General features: G+C 45.2%; 4 protein-coding genes and 1 pseudogene across 4 annotated transcripts; 1 reads left to right on the top strand and 4 right to left on the bottom strand.

Moving 5' to 3' along the window:
- The first annotated feature begins 142 nt into the window (after window positions 1-142).
- On the top strand, window positions 143-4,221 carry LOC101754569 (probable galacturonosyltransferase 4). The gene is made up of 7 exons (XM_012848433.2): window positions 143-433; window positions 558-616; window positions 733-777; window positions 1,615-1,850; window positions 1,959-2,316; window positions 3,042-3,560; window positions 3,686-4,221. Exons 1-7 carry the CDS (start codon window positions 286-288, stop codon window positions 3,959-3,961), a joined length of 1,641 nt encoding a protein of 546 aa, XP_012703887.2. The 5' UTR covers window positions 143-285; the 3' UTR covers window positions 3,962-4,221.
- Window positions 4,222-6,229: 2,008 nt separating this feature from the next.
- Window positions 6,230-7,424, bottom strand: LOC101775495 (barwin). Its single transcript, XM_004979540.3, has 3 exons — window positions 7,177-7,424; window positions 6,804-7,088; window positions 6,230-6,567 (listed from the first exon to the last, which is right to left on the bottom strand). The coding sequence occupies exons 2-3, from the start codon at window positions 7,074-7,076 to the stop codon at window positions 6,400-6,402; spliced, it is 441 nt and encodes a 146-aa protein (XP_004979597.1). The 5' UTR covers window positions 7,077-7,088; window positions 7,177-7,424; the 3' UTR covers window positions 6,230-6,399.
- Window positions 7,425-9,192: 1,768 nt separating this feature from the next.
- LOC101775087 (barwin) lies at window positions 9,193-10,073 on the bottom strand. Its single transcript, XM_004979539.3, has 2 exons — window positions 9,717-10,073; window positions 9,193-9,619 (listed from the first exon to the last, which is right to left on the bottom strand). The coding sequence occupies exons 1-2, from the start codon at window positions 9,990-9,992 to the stop codon at window positions 9,452-9,454; spliced, it is 444 nt and encodes a 147-aa protein (XP_004979596.1). The 5' UTR covers window positions 9,993-10,073; the 3' UTR covers window positions 9,193-9,451.
- A 4,988-nt stretch (window positions 10,074-15,061) lies between these two features.
- Window positions 15,062-15,890, bottom strand: LOC101774684 (pathogenesis-related protein PR-4). Its single transcript, XM_004979538.3, has 2 exons — window positions 15,529-15,890; window positions 15,062-15,428 (listed from the first exon to the last, which is right to left on the bottom strand). Exons 1-2 carry the CDS (start codon window positions 15,808-15,810, stop codon window positions 15,249-15,251), a joined length of 462 nt encoding a protein of 153 aa, XP_004979595.1. The 5' UTR covers window positions 15,811-15,890; the 3' UTR covers window positions 15,062-15,248.
- A 5,828-nt stretch (window positions 15,891-21,718) lies between these two features.
- LOC101754175 lies at window positions 21,719-22,163 on the bottom strand (annotated as a pseudogene).
- Between the last annotated feature and the right edge of the window lie 226 nt (window positions 22,164-22,389).

Below are 22,389 nucleotides of genomic sequence, written 5' to 3'. Positions count from 1 at the left end.
CATCCCTCGGGCCCCCCACCGACACGCCTCCCTGCCAGAGGGGCCGCGTCCTTCCCCGTCCCCACCCATCAGCCACACGTGACCGGCACACCCCCAGCACCTCCCCCACCCGACCTCTGACTCGCCCCCCTCTACACTCCACATGCGCGTTCACACTGTTGCGGCGTTGCCACAGTAACCATAGGCGAAGGCGAGCGAGAAGGCCCGACTCCGAGAGCGGTTGCCTTGGTGGCGGCGGCGCTCGGGCTCCGTCTCGCTCCGCGTGGGCGGCGGCGGCGCGTGGTGATGAGGGCGGCCGCCGGCGGGAGGGAGTCGGCGTCGTCGTCGTCGGCGGGCGTCGCGCTGCGGGCGCTGCTGATCGCGACCGCGTGCGGCCTCGTCTTCGCCCTCCTCAACCTCCCCGACGGCCGCGCCGGCTCCACGGCCGCCCCCGGTGAGTCCAGCCAGCTTCAGCCGCCGCCGGGCTAATTTGATTTGGGAGCGCGGGTTAAGCGGCGCGTTTGGTGTGTGCGCGTTTCGCTGACAGCGACGGCGTCGAATCCGCTTTGCGTGTGCAGGTGGGGAGCGCGGCGCGGGTGGGGGTGGGGGAGCCGGGGTCCGCCTGTCGGTGGAGCAGGTCAGACCGCCCCGGACGATCCCTTCGGTTCTTAATTTCTTATTATTCTTTCCCCTTTCAGTTCGTTTGGCCTTTTCGGATTTGATTGAATTTGGTGCTTGTTTTTTTCCCCGCAGGGGCTGATACGAGAGGCCAGGAGGCTGAATACTGTCGCCGAAGAGGTAATTTTTCTGCAATTTGTTTGTCCGGTTGCATCAAAGAAGTGTCACATAGTGTATTTTTTCCCCAATTGGGTACGAGTTGTACTATTGTAATTCCTGGAAGTAGTATGCCTGGGTGTTGATTTGTAGTAGAGAAGTTCAGTAATTGCAGTGCTCTGAATCTATGCTAATGAAGACTAGTATTTAGTTTCTAAAGTCCTGTGTTCTGTAGCCTTAATAACTTTTTGTTAATATAAAAAATTATCAGTAGGGGGCCTCCCCTGCTGTTCCGTCCAAAAGGAAAAAAAAGTGGGTCTACAATTTGGAGTGCACAGGGCCAGGGGGATGGCTAGTCAATGAACATGAGTAGAGTAGTTTCGAGGTGCCGAATTGCTGTGTTCTGTAGCATGAGTATGAAGTGAGACTTGCTTATAGTGTTGATGATTGATGCTTTCCCAGTACACAATGAGCATTGTACATTGTCTTGGCCTTTTTTTTTTAAAGTAAAAAACAGAAACAAGTTGTCAGACTTTCATCCCTGGAAGTAGCATGCTCAGGTGTCTGATTTAGAGTAGAGAAGTTCAGTAGTTACAGTCTGCTGAATTTATGCTAAAGAGTAGTATCGAGTTGCCAATTGCTGTGTTTCTGTAGCCTTACATGAAGTGGGACTACAGTACATAGGGGGATGGCTAGCCAATGAATGTTATGCAGTTTTGAGCTAATTTCCTCTGCAAAATGACTCATCCTCTTATATATGCTTCTGAAGTATATATGCCATTATGTTTCTGACCTGGTTTGCAATCACTGCTTCAACCAAATGCACTTATAAAGATACTAATGTGGGTGAAGTTTCTGCAGATAGATGGGCAAACCGATGAAATTGCTGCTGAAGAAGATGAAAGAATATCAAAATCTCCCCCGGACACTAAAGAGAAGATATGGATGATGCAAGATCAGCTAATTATGGCCAAGGCGTACTTGCATTTCGCTTCTCCCCAAGGCAGTGCACATTTAGTTAGGGAGCTGAAATTAAGGATAAAAGAGATTGAAAGGGCAATAAGCCGCTCAAGTGGAGGTTCCCATGTACCTGGGAGGTAAGTTTTATTTCCAATGATCCTAAAAATAGTTCTGTTAAAGCATACAAATGCTTCATGAAATAAAACAATTCTGTTACTGAGATTTAAAGAATGCACACCATGCAGTGCATTGCAGAAAATGAAGGCGATGGAACAGACCCTTTCCAAGGCTCAGAGGACGTACCCACGTTGCTCTCAGATGACATCAAAGCTTCGTGCAATGACACATCACAGTGAAGAACTAGTCAGAGCACACCAAAGTGAATCTTCATTCCTTGAGCAGGTTGCTGTGAGAACATTACCCAAAGGCCACCACTGCCTAGCAATGCAACTTACCACAGAGTACTTTTCATTAGATCCTAAGGAACGTGAATTCCCTAAAAGAGAAAGCAGGCAGTTGGATGACTATTATCATTATGCAATATTCTCAGACAATGTACTTGCAAGTGCTGTGGTTGTCAACTCTACAATTGCTGCATCAAAGGTATGACCTTTGTAACATCAAGCAATAATTTCCCGCATGCTTTTCTCTGAGTTTTGTACCTTACTGAATGCTCTTTAATTACAAACTTGTATCCTAGCTTATTCACCCATTTTAACACAATTAACTTCGATTGAGAACTGTTGGGGCAATGGCAGATTAGCTTTATTGATCTAGGGATTAAGGGAAACAATGGCAGGGACTAAGCCTAGTTCGCCCTCCGAAGAGGCTCTGAACCTAGATGACTCAATCTCTGCTTACCTAACCAAATCACTCAGCCGGCTTATATTACACCGGCTGCTAACAAACTCACTAACAACCAGGGAATGGATAACAACCATCCCATCTACTGCTAATCTCTTGCCGTTATCTAAACCACCCGGCGCCTAAGCATCCAGTGCTGCTGGCACCATCTTGCTGCGGCACCTATATGTGCACCCAACAAAGGCATCCACAACAGAACTGTTGCTGTAGACAGATGTTTTATTCACCCATTTGTGCATGCTATCTTCATGTCTATATTTATTCTGTCTTTGATTTTCTATATGAGAGACTATTTTGATAGAAATTTATCTTTGATTATTTTGTTATTTATGTGGTACGAGGAGAATTTATATGCAAGGAATATGGAACCAAGTCATGCGCAATAACTTATGCAGTCTAACTTGCTGGATGGGCTTTATTTCAGCCTAGAATCTTCTGTTGATGCATCCTATTTTCTATGGCAGGATCCTAGAAGGATAATGTTGCATATTGTGACTGATGCATTGAATTATCCTGCAATGATGATGTGGTTTCTGACAAACCCACCAACTCCAGCAGCAATCCAAGTCGAAAGCCTGAAGGATTTCAAATGGTTGCCTGATGATTTCAGTTCTAGATTTAAGCTGAAGGGTGTTCGAGATCCAAGATACACTTCTGCACTTAACCACTTGCGTTTCTATTTGCCGGAAGTGTTTCCCTCTTTGAGCAAGATTCTACTCTTGGACCATGATGTGGTAGTCCAGAAAGACTTAAGTGGATTATGGGACATAGATATGAAGGGTAAAGTAATTGCTGCAGTTGAGACATGCACTTCTGGTGAAGCTTACCATCGATTAGATAGCCTTGTTGATTTTTCTAATCCAAGTGTCTTCAACAAATTTGATGCAAAAGCTTGTATCTTTGCTTTTGGGATGAACATATTTGACCTGAATGAATGGCGCAAACAGGGTTTGTCTGCAACCTATCATAAATGGTTTCAAGTGGTAAGTGTTAATGGTCCATCTTCTAAATTATTTTAAGGAAGCAGCAGCTTTTGCAAAGTATTTCTGCACTTTTTATTTTTACTTTTTTATCAACACCCTGTTTCTCTTTGATTTCCAATTCTCAGGGCAAAAAGCGGAAGTTATGGAAGGCAGGAAGCTTGCCACTGGGCCAGCTCGTCTTCTACAACCAAACACTGCCTCTCGACCGTCGATGGCATGTTCTAGAGCTTGGCCATGATTCTACCATTGGAACAGATGAACTTGAGAGCGGCTCTGTCATCCACTACAGCGGGAAACTCAAACCCTGGCTGGAAATCTCCATCCCAAAGTACAGAGACTACTGGAACAGACATCTTAACTACGAGAACCCATACTTGCAGCAGTGCAACATCCACGGATAGAAGTGATGGGGGTGGGAAGATTCGCACAGTAGAACATGAATACACAGTTTTGCTCTATAGGGCTTATTAGTAAGATGATCTTATTCCTTTTTTTTCTTTACTTTTATTACTAGATGCCCTGTTCTGTATTTAGGTGTATGCATTGGTTTAACTAATAGTCACAATCTGTGCAAAAGGGACATTATAACAAAATCGAATAAAAGGGCTACAATTTTACTAATGATTCTGAAGTGGAAAAAAAAACTTTTAGCTGCATGGCAGATTATTACCCTGTTGCCCATGCTAACTGCCTAGGTTGAGGTGAGACATTGGTGCCCAAGATTGATGTTTACTTTCTCTGATATTATTGTATACTTTATTTTTACGGTTTAGTAGGAAGATATCACTGTTGTCATTTAGGAAAGTATACCATGGTGTTGACAGTGGCATATATAGTTTTTCTTTTGTTTATTTTTGGCCTTCAATCGAAAGTATGGCATGGTGTTAACATTGGCATAGATTGTTTTTTTCCTCCTCCAGTCAAAAGTATGGCATGGTGTTGATATTGTCGTAGAATTTTTTCCCCTTCAACCCCTTTTTTCTATCAGATATTTGCAGAGTACACTGAATGGCTCTCCGCTTCAGATGTTTCAGCAGAGGAAGAAAATCTGGAATGTGCTGTATACCTACAGTTACATCTTATATTTTTCTTTTATTTCGTTTTCTCTGTGCCTCAAACGAGCAAAAATTAATTTCCATGTGAATATGAATATATGATTCAACACCACGGCAAAAATAAAATTCTACATGATACGAGGAACTGGTCCAAATTACACAGGATATAGTAAACTCCTCTCCTTTTGAATTGGGCGGCCGACACGGCCACACATTTCTTGTTTCTACGGCACCTTCTCTGAACCACCCGTCACAATCTCGACAGTTTCTTCCAAGGTTTTTCTTTGAAGCTAGAATAATGCAGCAACCTCCTCCAAGATTTGGATCAGCTCTTCCAAGCCGCCATGACTTTCCATGCATGCCAGCGTCCTGGTCAACTCGGTACTGACTCGCTTAGGCAATCCGATGGAGACGATGCCAGCACACATTTGGCATTCATGACGGGTGACGCCGAGCTGATGATAAAGGATGGCTAAAATTGGAACAGAAGCTGGTATGGAGAGTTTGGAAGTGAATGGAATCTCAAGTAACATGAGACAAGATAATCATCGAAAGTTGAGTGAGGGCAGGCTATTACATGCATGCTATTTTCCACAAGAATCTAAAATCTAAATAGGCGGCATGTAACCCCACTGGACTTTCTTTTGGTGGCCCATTGCATTGAATTGAACCTCACTACAGTCCCGTGTAAATTGTTCATACATCATTCCGAGCAAGCCCGTACCTAAGTTTACGAGGCCCTGGTGCGAAATATAAAATGGTAGCCCCATATTTTCAAAATACAAATAACAAAAATGTATTTATGCTTCACACTGTAATTACCATAAGCATTAATGCATGCGAGGATAATAGAATTGAAATCCAAACTGGCCAAGCATCCACTGTAAGCTAATGGACTTGACGTGGAAAAGATTGGATTATAACATGCTTAATAGGCTAATTGTTGCTTAGAGTGGCCCCTCGAAATTGGTGGCCCTGATTCCGAGCGGTGGCTTTCGAGTTTGAGATACAAGAACAAAACAACTGTGCGTCTAGATTGCTGTTTATATGTCCAGTAGACTTGTGGGAGGCGATGTATGTGCGCCAGGTACGGTGGAGCTATACATGACCTGGTATATAGTAAATTTTGGAAGTGATTCGCAATTAACACAAGACAAAAATTGACATGCAAAATTTTGGAAGTGATTCGCATCATGTTTGGGAAGAACATAAACTGCTTGGGCTTGCTGCTTGCATAGCCAGCATGTTGACCGGTGGTCACATGCATGGTCGGTGTGGCGACTTGTAACGGATCATTGCATATGCCAAAACACGTCACGCGCGCCCTTTTATGGCTAGCTCCATACTGGTTTTGATGATGGGTGATGAGGAGCTGATGTAACTAAGGATGGCAAAATGGTGGGCATATGGTCAGGTGTTGTCCCTTGTAACAATAATAGAAAAGGAAAAAAAACAAAAAAAAACATATATCTCTCTCTGGAAGCTTAATTTCTCCTGAATTTTGTCACATTCATCTAGAAAGTCGTATGCTTTGGGAAAATCAGATTGAAGTTTAACCTAGTATGAAAAATTTTAGAAGTGAAAATGAAGCAAGTAACACGGGAGAAAATACATGTACATCCAAATAGCGCACTTTTTATTCCAATGCGATTCCATTTATTCAGTGGTACTAGTACCATCGGCCGGGTCTTTTTTTTTGTTACATTTAATCTTATTCCATCATGCCACGCATCTAAGCGACGCTTATTTCATATTTTCATCCGTCCGTACGTGCGGGAGCTTCCTCAGCAGGCGACGAACTGGTAGTCGACGTTGAGGTGCCCCATCTGGTAGCCCTGCCCGTTGGTGTCGATCTTCTTGAACACCGTCTCGAAGTCCAGGTCCAGCCCGCCGTTGCTGCACTGGTCCACGATCCTCGCCACGGTCGACGCGCCCGTAGCACGGTTCGTCACCTACGTGCAATTTTAATCAAATTCGATCAACATCCAAGCATATATATGAGTGGATTGCACAATTTTACATCATTTCAAATAACAATTAGGTACGGTTTGACCATTAATTTTGTTCTAGAAGTGGTGCCAATTGTGTTGTAATCTTGTGGGTCAAATTTGCCTAACAAGAGACCAATTGCTGATTAAAAAAAATCATTAGTTTCATTCGAATATTGAAATAGCTAACAAAGGAGTACCTTGATGCACTTGCCGCAGGAGGCCTGGCCCCTAGGGCCCGAGGGCCCGCAGAAGGCGGTCCAGCCGTACTTCTGGCGCCACGACAGCGGCTTGTTGGCGTCCCACGTGGCGCAGTAGGCGCTGACGCGGTTCAGGTCCCAGCCGTTCTGCGCCGGGTTGTACAGGTGGTACGTCGCGCGCACGTTGGATGCCGACTGCGCAGCGGCCATCGCCGCCATGGCGCAGAGGAGCGCCGCCACCGCGAGCGCCCGTCCACCCGTGATCGCCGCCATAGCTGCTGGGTCCTGAATTCACAACAAATTTGTACATCAAGAAGCAATTTAGCATCTGTGTTTCTGGCGAGGAAAGAATTGAACAGAGTAGGATGCCGACCTTGTGAGCTCCTAGTTTTGGCAGATGCCAAGTCGATGTAGAATGCAGTGGTTGGCACGAACGATGCCTGTGAGGTGTTGTGTTCCGTGGAGTGGATTGCAGCTGAGGCTGCCAGCTTATATAGAGGCCCGGGTGCCGGACAATGTTGAATTTTCTTGCAAGGACAGAAGAAAAGTGATGCTAGGGTTTCATTCTACCCCCGGCCGGTGATTGCCTACCACAATTCACATTGTCCTCACAGCTCGCCGCCGGTGTTGGCGGAACTAGTCTCACCGGCCGTGTCCTCTAGCTAGTTTATATTATCCTCCAGTGTTCTCGATCCCATGTGGCCATGTCCCTTTCCAAGTTGACCGGCCCGTGCGGCGGCTCGAGATCGGTCAAGCGGGAGCTGCCAACTCGCCGCCGCGCACTGCATCTTCTTGCGTGCGTCGGATGGCAACGGAAAGCGATCGAGAGCGAGCTACACACACACACACATGATGCATGCACGTGGCCAGAGCGAGCGCCAGGTGTGTGGAAGCGCAAGCGTCGTCGCCGTCGGCCTCCGAGGTGCGTGCGCCACCAGCCCGCCATGGCATGGAATTCCAGCAGCACTGTACCGTCTGGACTCTGGACTCCAGACCGAAGAGGAGCAAAAGTCTTTGGTGGCCGGCGCACTCGTTAACATGGACATGGGAGGAAGAAGCTAAGCAGCCACACTAGCTGGTGGCACGCAGATCTTGACCTATCTTGGCTGCCTAGCTTGCTAGGAGAGAGAGCAGAAGATATGATTGACGGCGGCCGCCGCTGCAGCAACCACGTGCACTACTCTCTTCTGTGCATTGATCGATGGTTGCATTGGTTGGCCATGAAGTGAGGTTTTCTTACTGCGCTTCGAAAGTTACCAAAAGGTACTTGCAAGGATTACTTAACATATCCTTTGGAAGTAGAGTGGAGATCGTGGAGGCGGAGCCCTACTTGAAAGTTAAAACACGATATTGGATAAAAAAAAAGAGTTAAAACTTGATCGGTGTACAGTTTTATTGCACAGTTACTAAGATCGGGAACTAGGTAACCGCGTCAACTGACTGTCATGGGGATGAAACTCCTCTCTCATCTGATGAAATTCCCCGTCCTCTCATTTGAATGATCTTGCCAAGTTAGCCAAGTTGCTGATGTGGCATGAAATTTAATGCTCATAAAACTCTCTATGGAACTTCCATTGAGACTAGGTTTAGAACTGATCATGGATACATAAAGTATACGGATACATGAAGTATACGTACTTGACTTTGACTAGATAGATTTATTTTCCCAATAAGCCACGAGGAATTTATCCTATAAATAAATGGTGTTATTGTTTCAGTGACAGATGACATGTTGATTAATAGTAAGGGGTGGATGCAGATTTCGTTAATATAGAAATTTAACGACTTAGTAAAAAAATGGACTATTTTCTCCCAAACAACCCATATGGTAACATCAACAGATGGAAACTCAAACCCTGGATAGAGACTATGATAATCCTACTTGCAGCAGTGAAATATTCATGGATAGAAGCAACAGTGTGCATCACACAAAATCACACTTTCACAGTATGCCACGAACAGATTTCCCTATTCTTGATTATGGTGCAAGACTATCTATAAAATTATAGAGAACGTAGTAAAAGAGTATCTGAAACGTACGGCCACACATTTCTAGATTGACAGTTAGTTCAAGATTGATCTGATCATTCATGATTCATGGTGATCTGGATTAATTCTTCCAATCTACTATGGAATGACTTTTTCTATTGCAGAATCTAGTCAAAACCAGTGACCCATCCTGCGGTTATCGGACTGCGATGCGTGTTCAAACATCATCGCAGACGATGCCAGTTTGAGAAGGGAAACTGTCTGGTTCGCCGCTTGAGCATGAAGATGAGGTCTGAAAGTGAAGTTTGTATGCCGTGTAAAAGCCAAAAACTTCTTGGATATTTTGATGCCACATTTCGCATATCAACAGACAATTAAATTGAACCGGCAGCATAAAAAATATATTAAAGATGAACATGATTTATCTCGTATGTTGGAAAGCAAAAGGATCAGAACTAACAATTTAACACGCGAGAAAACATTGACATGCAACTTATTTCTGTTTTGGTTCCATTTATTTAGTATTTTGCACACACATGCCTGCAAACTAAAGACGCAAAGCTTCTGCTATCCATCTCATTACTCCACAACACCAAACGTCCGATACCCTGCCTGACTACACTGTCGATGCCCCCCCCCCCACTCTCTCTCTCTCTGACTCAGCAGCCGACGAACTGGTAGTCGACGTTGAGGTGTCCCATCTGGTAGCCCAGCCCGTTGGTGTCGATCTTCTTGAACACCGTCTCGAAGTCCAGGTCCAGCCCGCCGTTGCTGCACTGGTCCACGATCCTCGCCGTGATCGACGCGCCCGTCCCGCGGTTCGTCACCTGCAAAATGTTCATCAGCATCTTGAGCTTGAAGCAGTGCTGAAGTCCGGCGACCACATATGTTTCTCAAGCAAAAGCGAGCTTCAATCCTACGTACCCGGATGCACTGGCCACAGGCGGCCTGGCCCCTGGGCCCCGCGGGCCCGCAGAAGGCGGTCCAGCCGTACTGCTGCCGCCACGACAGCGGCTTGCCGGCGTCCCAGGTGGCGCAGTAGGCGCCGACGCGGTTCAGGTCCCACCCGTTCTCCGCCGGGTTGTAGAGGTGGTACGTCGCGCGGACGTTGGACGCCTGCTGCGCTGCGGCCGCCGCCACGGCCGCGCAGAGGAGGGCCGCCACCGCGAGCGCCCGCGCACCGGCGATCATCGCCGCCATGGCTAGCTGCTGCTGGGAGAACTTACTCGATTACTTCACAGCACAGCTATATGGAATGCAACGAGAGTGGCAACGCCGATGTCGTGATGCTGGTACGGTACGCTTCTAGCTCGATCATGGGCTTTATATTGTGGTCTCGATGCCCCACAACGTGGACTTCTACTTGACTCTTTCAAGAATAAGGAGATGCACAGAAGACGCCTACAATTCCGGTGTCGCCAGCATGCCCATCATCCATGTCCATCTCGCCGGCGTTCATGAGATCATCAGTCTCGATCGCCGGCCTTATCCTACTAAGCTTCCCGGTCGTTGATCATCATCATCTTTCGTCGTCCTATTCCAAGTTTCCAATGCAACGCTGACCTATGCTTTGTGCTGTCTGTGTGTGCGTCCGTTGCTTCGCTGGCAGCCTGGCACTTCCTACTAGCAGAGCGAGCCTCCGACTCCAACTAACTGACCGCTACTGGAAACTGACCATTCATCCCGAAGCTCAGTACCGGTTGTGTATTGATATGGTACTAATGTAAGCATTAGTACCGGGTCTAACAGCTAGTTCCGAGGAGCCTCGTGACCCTCTTTAGTAAAGGTCACAAATTACTACCGGTTGAAGCCTCCAACCGGTACTAATGTGCCTCAGGGTCTTTAGTACCGGGTGGAGACTCCACCCAGTACTAATTGGTTCGGGAGACGGTAGGGACCTGAAATTTAGACTTCACTGGATTGAAGTCCACCGCACGCAACCGCTCCTCTCCATCTTATCCGCTCGTGACTCTCCCTCTCTCTCCCGAACGATACCCCTTCTCTTCCTCCCATTCCATGTGCCCCTTCCCTTCCCTTCCCTCATGGCTGCCCCTCCCCTCTCCTCTCCGACGTGCCTCTCACTGCAATGCCAGCGAGGAGCGGTGGTGGGGCGAGGTGAGGCGACAACATGGCAGTTGGGGAGTGCAGAGGCGGAGTGGCGGGCGACGGTGCAGGGAGTTGCACCGGGTGACGGCGCGTGGAGCAGCGGGATCTGCAGCGTGGTGCAGATCTGCAGGCCGGTGCGGTGGGAGAGCGCTGAGGCACGACAGGACGAGGTGCGTGGCCTCACCTCTCTCTCTCTCTCTTGCGAGGGTGGTCAGCGGTGCGAGGGGCTAGCGGAGCGTGTCGTGAGGGTGGTTGGTTGGGCAAGGGCTAGGCGCGAGGGTGCTGTTAGGGGGTCGCGGGGGAGGTGTGGCGACATGGACGAGGGCCGGGACCAGGCTCGGCTGAAGAGGAGGAAGCGCGGCCAGCGGTGACGAGAGGAGGCACAGCCGGCCGGATCACGAGGGTGGCCGGGTGGGGTTCCAAATTAGTACCGGTTGGTATAAACAACCAGTACTAAAGACACTCCTTTAGTACTAGTTATTTGGCCTGGTACTAATTTAGCACCCTTTATTACATTTAGCACCTCTTTAGTACCGGATCAAATAAATAGCACTAAAGGAGGGTTTGGACCCGATACTGAAGACGCATTCACCAGCAGTGGACCCATACGTCGCCGGCATTTGAATTCCAAGTGCAATACTACGTGCTAGGATTCAGCACGCGGTGTCCGGACTCAGAGACAGAGTCAGGCTGTGACTTAATTGCATCGAGATGGGAAGTAAGGTACAGGCTATGTAGCCTGCAAATCTTGACCCGTTCGTACGTCTTGGCCGTCGATCTGGATCGAGGAGATAACTGAACGTCATCTGCATTGTTTGTTGCCTTGGCAACCACAAGATCGACTCGGCAAGCAAAATATCTTCTTACAAATTGTCGGCAGAGCCTGCAGTGCAAGTGCCGCAAATTTTGGTGGCACTTGAGGAGATCCCAGGCTATGGCTTGGATCGTGATGATACGCTAAAGGCCTATAGCATTCTTAGCCAGGGCGATGGCCGCCGGTTCATATCTCTCTTGGGGCTCCCGAAGAATCTGAGGAAGGATAGGCTCTTGATAGAGATTAAGCCTACCGAAGCTTGGTTTGTACATGCTCTTAGCGCGACGCAAGCTTGCAATACGCTACTAATAATATTTGTTGCTAATCGTGAAACTTGCTTTCTAATCGTAAAAGCTAGCTTGTGTAGAGTGGCTGATTACCAAACCAAATCCCATCATGTTAAATACTTTGGGTCTGGCAGCTTTGCTTGATGATCGATCTGCGTGACCAAAGGCACCACCATGAATGGAGCGGGTTCAGAAACTATATGACCAGAGTGCCCTTGTTGCATCATCTGGAGAATTCATCTGGTGGCACCATCCGTGAGCAGGACGGCTAGAATTATTCCTGCCCGTGCATACGACTCGTCAATGCATCGAACACGTACGCACGCCGTGCGTTCTCTAGCCGATCGATCATCAAACGGTGTCTTGTACTGTTGCTGAGAGCCTGAGACTGCAGTTAGTTCAGCCATACTTGAGTTGCAGCAAGAACGTACGTGTGTGTTATTCAGCCATCTGTTCTTTGCATGCGTACGTGGCATGAACGATGATATTCCCAGCAAAAAAGATCATATATGGTTACACGCGTTAATAATTCGATCAGCTCGTTTAATTTGCGCCAAAATTTTGCTCACCAGTTTCGTCGTCAACCGAAAGACCTTCATATTCTTTGGATGCTGAACTAGTAAATGGCTTTCTGATGAGCCGCACGTACGTGTCTGGGAACTCCAAGAGGGATTGGCAAACGTTTGACTAGCTGGGGCCAATGCCAATCTCCAACGTGGAAGAAGACGTACATACGTGCATGTGGTTATTGCACGCGGCAGCTTAAATTGACCTGCTTGGAGAGCCTGGTGACGGTCTCAGTGGGTGTCATGGAGAGTTTATTGGACATTAAATCATATGGCACATCAGCAGTTTTGCTGACTTGGCAACTTAATTATGAAGAGAGAGGAGAGAGGAGTTTCATCCCCATGAAACCCACTTGACACAGTTATCAAGTCTCATGAAATCTAATGAAATTTGCACCAAGGATGATATAGTTTCATCGCATGACATATTTGATCATAACTCTACGCAAAAATTAAATGTTGCAGGCTGTCTATGAAACTGTGCACTGAGAGTGGTAGTTTCATTCTATTAAAAAGATGACATGACAATTTTGATAATAGTATGATGAAATCATACACTGAGACGACCTTAAGTCCTAACTTGCATGCTATATCTTGCGTGCCGTCGTTGGATTAACAAAGAGAAACGGCATCTTTAGATTAGTTGTTTATTTCTTTGGGTGACACGTATCAACATGCATGAATGTTGTTCACTTGGCTAGTTATTAGACATTTCCTTTTCATATATCTTAATATAATACCTGCAGGAAGAAGAGATATTTAAAGATGATATGTTGTGTTTGTAAAGCAAACAATCATTAGCCTCCTGGGAGTGGAGTACAAGTGGTCTACAAAAACACTGTACTTAAGTCTTGAGGCTTTACTCCTCTAGCTAGCAGATAAGGTCTCATATTGAAAGGTGAAACTACTTTTACACCTGCAGGAAATAGTCTGGATGGAGTGGTACTCTTACATGATATCCTGCATGAACTTAGATCATCAAGAAACAATTTGGAACCATTTCAAAGCTTGACGTCCAGAAAGCTTCTCATAATGTAAAATGGACTTTTCTATGAAAGCTTTGTTACAATACTTTCAAAGTACCAACGGTACTTGCAGATACTTTTCTTTCTTATCTTTCTTTAAAAAAATCAAATAGGCTTACACATAATTATATTCAAAGGGTATCATAGTAATTTCTCACTATTTTTTGTATTTGGTCCCACCAAATTGGTACTTCTCTTTAGGTACTTCATGGTACTTCTTTTATTTCCACTGTTCGATTTTGCCAGATGGACGGCTCTCATTTTTTCTCAAGCACTACTCTAAAATTTCTCTTTCTCTGATTGTGGTGAAATGATGAGAAATAAGAACTTTTGAGAGCACTGGGTCTCCTGGATCAACAAGGAGTAAAGATAGTAGAACGCGACACTTGTCGATCAAACCTAGTAGTGGAAGAAGCACATGCTGTACGTACTTGATCGTCGTAGATTCAAATTTTTATCTTAATTCGACCAACTGGTAGTCCTTGATGGTGAGGTGGCCGTACTTCATGCACCACTATATAGTGCTCATCGCCATTACAAGAGCTATGCTTAAGTGGAGCATTGACTCTTCTCGTCCGGAAACTGCCCCAAAATCGTGTGAAAAATTTCCTCGCCAAATCGTAACGTATTGTACCCGTACCTGCTGAGCAAGCCGAGTTAGGGGGCGTTTGGATGTCAGGGGCTAAACTTTAGCCCTGTCACATCACACGTTCAGATGCTAATTAGGAGGACTAAATATGAGCTAATTAAAAAACTAATAGCAGAACCCATAGGCTAAATCGCGAGACGAATCTATTAAGCCTAATTAATCCATCATTAGCGAATGGTTACTGTAGCACCACATTGTCAAATCATGGACTAATTAGGCTTAATAGATTCGTCTCGCGATTTAGCCTAGGGGTTGTGCAATTAGTTTTGTAATTAGACTATGTTTAATACTCCTAATTAGTGTCCAAACATCCGATGTGACAGGGGCTAAAATTTAACCCCTCCCTGCCAAACACCCCCTTACTCGTGCCTCAGGATTATTTCAAGATCCAGTTGCCAACATTGACCCGGCCAGCCCAAAGGAGACGGCGAAGACATGTGACGGCAGCATCCAGGTGAAGAAGTAGCCATCAGGCATCAGAGTTTTCATGTGGTTGCATGCAACACGCCATGTCTTAGAAATTTAAGTAGCAAGAAATAGTGCTCATCTTCAGAAGCAGGCGCAGGTCACTAAGATTATCCTTGAGATATCACTTGACACAATCGAGTACCCACATGGATTCAGTTCATCCCACTTGGTGTAAACACTCTCTCTGTATCAAAACATTTGTCGTTGTTGATTTTTTCTCACAATGTTTAACAATTCATCTTATTTAAAAACTTGTTACAAATATACGAAATAAATCATTATTAAAATACCTTTGATGACAAAGTAAACCACAAACAAAATAAATGATACTTAATTTTTTTTGAATAAGATGAATAGTCAAACGTCGTGATCAAAAGTTAATATTGACAAATATTTTGATATAACATTTTATTCCATTAATTATTCGACAACAATAATGCTTGCATTGGACCGCGCCCACTACTTATTCATCCGCAATGTACGTGTAGCCGTGTGGGGTTATTACATAATTCTTGGAACAGCAACGCTGTATGTGCTGCTGCTACTCGCGGGGTTCGCCGCAATCGACGAACTGGTAGCTGACGGTGAGGTGGCCATCGTTGACACCCTGCCCGTTGTCGATCTTGCTGAAGGCCGTGTCGTAGTCCAGGTCGAGCCCGCCGTTGCTGCACTGGTCCACGATCCTCACCGTCGTCGACGCGCCCGTCGCCGAGTTGGTCACCTGCATAGATTATTGTTGAGATCACTTGCTGGTCATCTCACCTTCCTGATCAGATCATCCTGAAGTACATCTACTAGAAGTTTTAAGTTCACAAACTAACCAGGAGGCACTGCCCGCACGAGGCCTGGCCGGTGGGGCCGGCGGGCCCGCAGAAGGCGGTCCAGCCGTACTTGCTGCGCCAGGCGTAGGACTTGCCGGCGTCCCAGGTGGCGCAGTACGCGCTGGCGGCGTTGAGGTCCCAGTTGATGTTCTGCGGGCGGTAGTAGTTGTAGGTCGCGCGCACGCCGGACGCCTGCTGCGCCGCCGCCATGGCTGCCGCCGCGCACAGCAGCGCCGCCACCAGCGCCAGCCGCCCTCCGGTCACCTTACCGCCGGCCGCCATGGCAACTGAATTTGTTTGTAAGCTCTGAATTTACTCGCCGGTAAGCTATGCAAGAGGTCTTTGCTTCTAGCTAGCTTGTGCTGTTGCTACGAGCTATGGTGTGTGGCCATTATATAGGCGCTAGCTGAGAGCAGTGCATTGACTATTCTCTCCTCCGAGATGTGTGCTGAAACTGTGTTCACCAATTTCCATTTTTTTTGAAAAGTTATTCATCAATTTCATTGTCACTCAAATCTGGATTCTAGATGCATGCATTTTCTCGGAAGGTCAATTTGACAAAGGCTCTGTCTTGTTGCTTGCAGAATGCAGAGTCGACTGAGCCGGCACTGGCATCATATGCCGTGGAATTCCACGATCCAGTTGCCAAAATTGACCGTGACAGCTCGCATGCTGCCCAACGGAGAAGAAGACGTGTGTGGCTGGGTTGCAAATTGCAATGCACGCGCGGCTCATATTTTCTGCTTCTAGAGCTGACTACACGGATACAGAACTAATAGTATTTATGGGGGAAAATAATTCCTATGGAGTTGGACGGGACCCAAGGGACACTCTGGTGGAATCCTTTTGGGAATCAATCTAATGGTTTTTGACATAGGTTTCATCTCCCAAGGGGATTTCCATATTAAATTTCGTTTAAGGAATAAAGTTGATGGCTTTCGGTGGAATCTAATTGCAGTTTATGGAGCAACTCAATCTGAGCGAAAAGTGAGCTTTTTAACTCAATTGGTCCAATGTAGCCAAAACAATTCCTTGCCCCTTCCGAGTGGAGGGGATTTTAATATTATAAGAAGTTCTAGTGAAAAAAACAATGATCGCTACGATGATAGATGGCATTTTCTCTTTAATGCTGTTATAAATAATTTGGACTCGAAAGAGATAGATTTAACAGGTTGGCAATTCACGTGAGCTAATTCACTACTACAACCTGCTTTTGAGAGGTTGGATAGGGTGTTGGTTTCTACAGAATGGGAACTAAAATTTCCTCGTGCCACAGTCCAAGCTCTAACAAGAGAAATTTCATCAGATCATACGCCATTACTTTTATCCTTTGGAGACCATTCTCTAAGCATAGCACAACCTATGTTCAAATTTGAATTGGGTTGGTTGACTAGGGATGGTTTTTATGAGGAGGTGGCAAAGGTCTGAATGGAAGAAAAAAAACAAGGCAAAACCTCAATGGAGAATTGGCAAAATAAGATCAGGAGAGATTGCGTAAGTTCTTAAGGGGTTGGGCTAAGAATAAAAGTGGTCATTATAAAAAAGAGAAAAAGGAGCTTATTACAAAGTTAGATTTTTTAGACAAAAATGCAGAGAAAGAAATGCTTCAACCTTGGGAAATAGATCTCAAACATACACTCAAAACAAGGTTGATTCAACTCCTTAGGGAAGAGGAGATAAAATGGTACCAAAGATCAAAACCAAAAACCTCTTGCAAGGTGATAGCAACACAAAATACTTTCAACTAATAGCAAATGGAAAACACAGAAAAACAAGGATTTTTAAGTTGGAAGAAGGGGGCAAAATTATTAAAGGGGACGAGGAGTTAAAGAAATATATCACTAACTATTATCATGGGCTATTCGGACCTTCTGAGCCTAGTCTCTTAACGCTGGACGAAAGTCAAAGAGATGACATACAACAAGTTTTCTCAAGTGAAAATGAAATTTTAACTAGTGAGTTCACTCTTCATCAAGGACAATCTAATGGCGTTGTTTGCTGATTTCCATAAAGGAACATTACCTCTTCATAGCCTCAATTTTGGAATTATAACACTCTTACCCAAAACGACTGATGCAACTCAAATTCAGCATTATAGACCAATATGCCTCCTTAATGTTAGTTTCAAAATCTTCACAAAGGTAATAGTAAATAGATTGATGGGCATTGGGGACAAGGTTATCCGACCTACTCAATCTGCTTTTATGCCTGGAAGATACATTTTGGAGGGTGCAGCTATTTTCCATGAGACCTTACATGAACTTCATAAAAATAAAATGAATGGGGTTATTCTGAAGTTCGAATTTGAGAAGGCATATGACAAGGTTAATTGGCCTTTCCTTCAATAAACATTGAGAATGAAAGGTTTCTCTGAAAAATGGTGTAAGTGGATTGAATCATTTGTTTCAAAAGGTAGTGTGGGCATTAAGGTAAATGATGATGTAGGAAGGTTTTTCTAAACAAGAAAATGCTTGAGACAAGGAGACCCACTTTCCCCGATGCTCTTCAATTTAGTTGCTGACATGTTGGCAATTTTGTTAGAAAGGGCAAAAGAGGATAGGCAAATCTCAGGCTTAATTCCACATCTTGTTGATAACGGCATTTCCATACTACAATATGCAGACGATACAATTTTGTTTATGGAACATAATTTCGAAGGGGCTAAGAATATGAAGCTTGTGCTTACTGCGTTTGAGTATCTTTCTAGCCTCAAGATAAACTTCCATAAGAGTGAATTATTTTGTTATGGTGATGCAAAGGAGGCACAACGAGAGTACATGGATATTTTTGGATGTCCTGTTGGGGAGACTCCTTTTCGATACTTAGGTATCCTATTGCACCATACTTGACTTTGTAATAAAGATTGGAAAGTCATAGAGGAAAGATTAGAAAGAAAACTGAGTACATGGAAGAGCAAGATGCTATCCTATGGACGAAGGCTAACTCTCATTAACTCGGTCCTAAGAAATCTTTCTATGTACATGATCTCATTTTATGAAATACCCAAAGAAGTTCTTAAGAAAATAGATTACTTCAGATCTAGATTCTTTTGGCAAGGGGATGGGCACAAAAGAAAGTACATATTGACAAAATGGAACATTTTGTGTAGACCAAGAGATCAGGGAGGTCTAGGAATCTTGGATTTAGAAGTCCAAAATAAATGCCTCTTAAGTAAATGGCTTTTCAAGCTCACTATTGAAGATGAAATCTAGCAAAAAAATTTCTAAAAAGGAAATACCTAAGCAACAAAACTCTTACACAAGTGGTGAAAAAACAAGGTGATTCACATTTCTAGTCTGGGTTAATGAAAGTCAAGAGGATTTCCTTAGTTGTGGAACCTTTAAAATTCAAAATGAACAAATCCAATTTTGGAAAGACAAATGGCTTGGAAACACTAGTTTCATGAACCAATACCCATCTCTCTACAATCTAGTAATTCGGAAGCATAAAATAGTGAAACATGTCATGTCTTCAGTTCCTCTTAATATTTATTTTAGAAGAGTTCTAAGGGGAAATAATCTGTTTAATTGGAATGAGTTGGTAACAAAGATTGCAGGTATCCAACTTGTAGATCACCAGACATGTTCATTTGGTCCTTGCAAAAAAATGGAATCTTCTCTGTTCAGTCAATGTACAGAGCAATTCTAAATGTGAGGGTCGTACCAATTAACAAACCCCTTTGGAAATTAAAACTTCCTCTAAAAGTAAATGTCTTCCTTTGGTTCCTTCATCGTGGGGTTATTCTAACTAAAGATAACTTGGTTAGGCAAAATTGGCATGGAAATGAAATGTTGCTACTGTAGTAATAATGAAACTATACTTCACCTCTTTTTCGAATGTCACATGGCTAGACTGATTTGAAGAATAATTCAAACCACCTTTGGCTTACAAATACCTAACAATGTCATTCATATGTTTGGATCATGACTGCAAGGTATTGGATGGAAGGAAAAAAAATTTAATATTGACAGTTGAAGTGTTGTTTGTTAGGCCATATGGCTTAGCAGTAATGACATTGTATTTCATAAAGTAAACACACAATCTTGTTTGCAGATCCTTTTTAGGGCAACACATTGGATAAGATTTTGGGCATTGCTTTAGAAGGAGGAAGACAGGGACATTATACCTAGGCTTGTCGAGCTTTGGAGACCACAGCTGTGGAGATCTTTGCAAGAAATGGATGGCTGTTTAGTAATAGGCTATGCGTATAAACTATTTACTTTATCCAATCCTTTTTGGATCATACATGGTTGTTTTGTAATAATGGCTGGATATTTCGCACTGTGGTGTAGAGGTCGGAATATTGAACTACTCCTTTATCTCAGAAGAGTTTTATGCGGCTATGACACCGTCTCATGTTGGCTTTTTCCTCCGACATCGTCGTACTGTACCAGAGGTGGCGAACAGCGCACCACACACCCTTCAAAGGGGAAGCAACAGCTGTGATGATGGGGAAAATAAAAGTGTTGGTCTACCCTCCTCTGAAAATGAACGTCGCAAAAGTTCAAAATTTGTGTTTCCCTGTTCTACAACCTGTAGTGCTGTAGATTCCATCATGATCTTACTTTGTCACGGGCAGGATAGTAGGATACTCTGCATGAACATATGTAGCCACCGGAGGCAATAATTTGTCTCTTTGAAATTAACCATTTTATTCTAGTATGCGTACGTTTTTCTTGTAGTGCTACTTAGGTTTTATTAAAAAAATGATGCACGTATAATGCCATTGGAGGCAATAAGTTCTTTCTTCGAATTAACTAACCATTTTTTTCAAGTACCTGTCTTGCCCGATCATACTAATTAATGGTCGGATAATCGGCCATGCCTAGGGATCAACCATACAGAATGGCCTCCAGGCAATGTCGTCGAACCCGGCAGTCATGTGCCTACATGTACTTATCCCCAGATCTTCTCTGATGAGTGGGCGGCTAACCACCAGTGCCTGATTCCTTGTTAGCAGCCGAGGAAAGTTTAAGAGGAGCCGGCGCCGCCGCCGCTTCCTCCGGCCAACGGTGCATCCTATTCATCCGCTGCAATGAAAGATGCAACTCTTCGCAAAATTGCTTGCATTCGGCATGAGATGCGAAACTTTTTTTCAATTCCTTAGAGGCCGCAGTTTAAAAGGTTTTCCTTGTAATAACAAGAAAAATAAAGGCAGGGTGTCACATTACTGCCGGTAGGTTGGTGGATAACATCTCATACGGTGAAAATTGTACAACACTAAACGGAACCAACTTCATCATGCGAAAATAACTTTAATTCCTATTTGCAGCTGAAACACTTAAAGAATTGTTAAAGGAAAAGTACTAATTTTCTAAATTTTTAAAATCATGTCCGGTTTTTATAAATTAGTTTTTGGCTCTAAACAAACCAGATGGAATATAAGTATCGAAAACCTAAATATCACTTTGTTCGTTAAAATTAAATCCTGAAGTTTCATGGACACAATAATTTACTTCTTTTAGTCCTATAACTTTTTGTGATGAATTCTACATTTATAGGAAATGAACAAACTATATTCAGTACGAGTGGGAAAAAAAATAGAACTTATAGAGACATTTGCCACAATTTGAAGATGTGCAAACTTCTTTTGCCTGGGCCATGTCACCATATATTCATATGTAAATCTAGTTGATGTTGTAGAATGAATTTTTTTAATAAAAAGCATGGAGCGATCTGATTTCTGCATATATTGTAAAGTGGTTTTGGCCTGTTTTTTGTTCCTTTGAAAGAACGGATGCTGCTACTTGGGCTAGGCTTCTAGTAATAACCCACTGGCTGTGAGCAAATCAGGCCCGGCCTAGTCCTTACTAGGCTCAGGCTGGGGGCCAGTATTGCACCTAACAAATCAGGCCATTGGAGGCCTGCTATGCTTCGCCAGCTCTCAATGTCAAACTCCATCCGCTGTCGCAGCAGGTTCCGTCGTCCAGGTCCAGCAGCAGCACCGCTGCCGCAACCACCGTTGTTCGAATGCTCGTCGGAGACGCTAGCGAGCACCTCCGGCGAGTTCTCAGCCGACCGAGTAACCAAATGTTATCAACAAAGTTTCAAGCAGGTACACTCTATGCTTTATTACTTTCAGTCAATGGGGACAAAGAGTCCAGCAAACAAAGCACAAGATCGCCGCTGCAAACATTTAAGCTGCGTCCAATCAGAAACAAAGAAAGATTAACAGTCGCAGTCGCAGTAGCTAGTCCTGGCAGTCGACGAACTGGTAACTGACGGTGAGCTGCCCGGTGACGGCGCCATGGCCGTCGGTGTCGAGCTGGTTGAACACGAAGGGGTCCAGCCCGAGCCCTCCGAAGGAGCACCGGTCGAGGATCCTCACCGTCGCCTGCGCCCCCGTCGCCGCGTTCGCCACCAGCAGGCACCGGCCCCGCGGCCCCGCCGGCCCGCAGAACGCCGCCCAGCCGTACCGCTGCCGCCACTCCAGCGGCATGCCGGCGTCCCACGTTGCGCAGTAGGCGCGCACCGCCCACAGGTCCCAGAACGCCAGCGACGCGGCGTACGAGTTCCGCACCGCCGTCACGCCGCTCGCCTGCTGCGCCGCCGCGCGCGCCGGCGACGAGCAGGGCCAGCAGCGCGAGAGCCGCCGCCCCCGCCGTCCTCGCGCGGATGACCTTGATGTTATCCATGGACGCACGCACGCGCACGCGGTGATCGGTGGGTGCGTTCGTCAGCTCGTGGCAGGATCAGCAGTAGTTATAGGCGAGCTGCTGGCACGCCTGCAGTAAGAGCATGGCTTTGAAACCGCAGTTTACAAAGCTGATATGCTGGTACTCCTATTTTGTAGTGCTGACTCGATCAGACCTGCGTACTTAATTGAGAAAAACTGCACGGCGGTGTTTAGTTTTAGGCTTT

The sequence above is a fragment of the Setaria italica genome, chromosome VIII (assembly GCF_000263155.2).
Source record: "Setaria italica strain Yugu1 chromosome VIII, Setaria_italica_v2.0, whole genome shotgun sequence".
Lineage (NCBI taxonomy): Eukaryota > Viridiplantae > Streptophyta > Magnoliopsida > Poales > Poaceae > Setaria > Setaria italica.
The sequence above is the reverse complement of the archived record's forward strand: the minus strand, read 5'-3'. Positions and strand labels throughout refer to the sequence as shown.

Excerpts from the sequence above, each read along its gene's own strand:
- LOC101775495 (XM_004979540.3), bottom strand. The coding sequence starts at position 7,076 with ATGGCGGCGATCACGGGTGGACGGGCGCTCGCGGTGGCGGCGCTCCTC. Across the intron at positions 6,568-6,803 it reads CCTGCGGCAAGTGCATCAAG|GTGACGAACCGTGCTACGGG; the intron begins GTACTCCTTTGT and ends AATTGCACGTAG.
- LOC101754569 (XM_012848433.2), top strand. The coding sequence starts at position 286 with ATGAGGGCGGCCGCCGGCGGGAGGGAGTCGGCGTCGTCGTCGTCGGCG. Across the intron at positions 1,851-1,958 it reads GGTTCCCATGTACCTGGGAG|TGCATTGCAGAAAATGAAGG; the intron begins GTAAGTTTTATT and ends CACACCATGCAG. Across the intron at positions 3,561-3,685 it reads ATCATAAATGGTTTCAAGTG|GGCAAAAAGCGGAAGTTATG; the intron begins GTAAGTGTTAAT and ends TCCAATTCTCAG.
- LOC101775087 (XM_004979539.3), bottom strand. The coding sequence starts at position 9,992 with ATGGCGGCGATGATCGCCGGTGCGCGGGCGCTCGCGGTGGCGGCCCTC. Across the intron at positions 9,620-9,716 it reads CCTGTGGCCAGTGCATCCGG|GTGACGAACCGCGGGACGGG; the intron begins GTACGTAGGATT and ends AACATTTTGCAG.
- LOC101774684 (XM_004979538.3), bottom strand. The coding sequence starts at position 15,810 with ATGGCGGCCGGCGGTAAGGTGACCGGAGGGCGGCTGGCGCTGGTGGCG. Across the intron at positions 15,429-15,528 it reads CGTGCGGGCAGTGCCTCCTG|GTGACCAACTCGGCGACGGG; the intron begins GTTAGTTTGTGA and ends TAATCTATGCAG.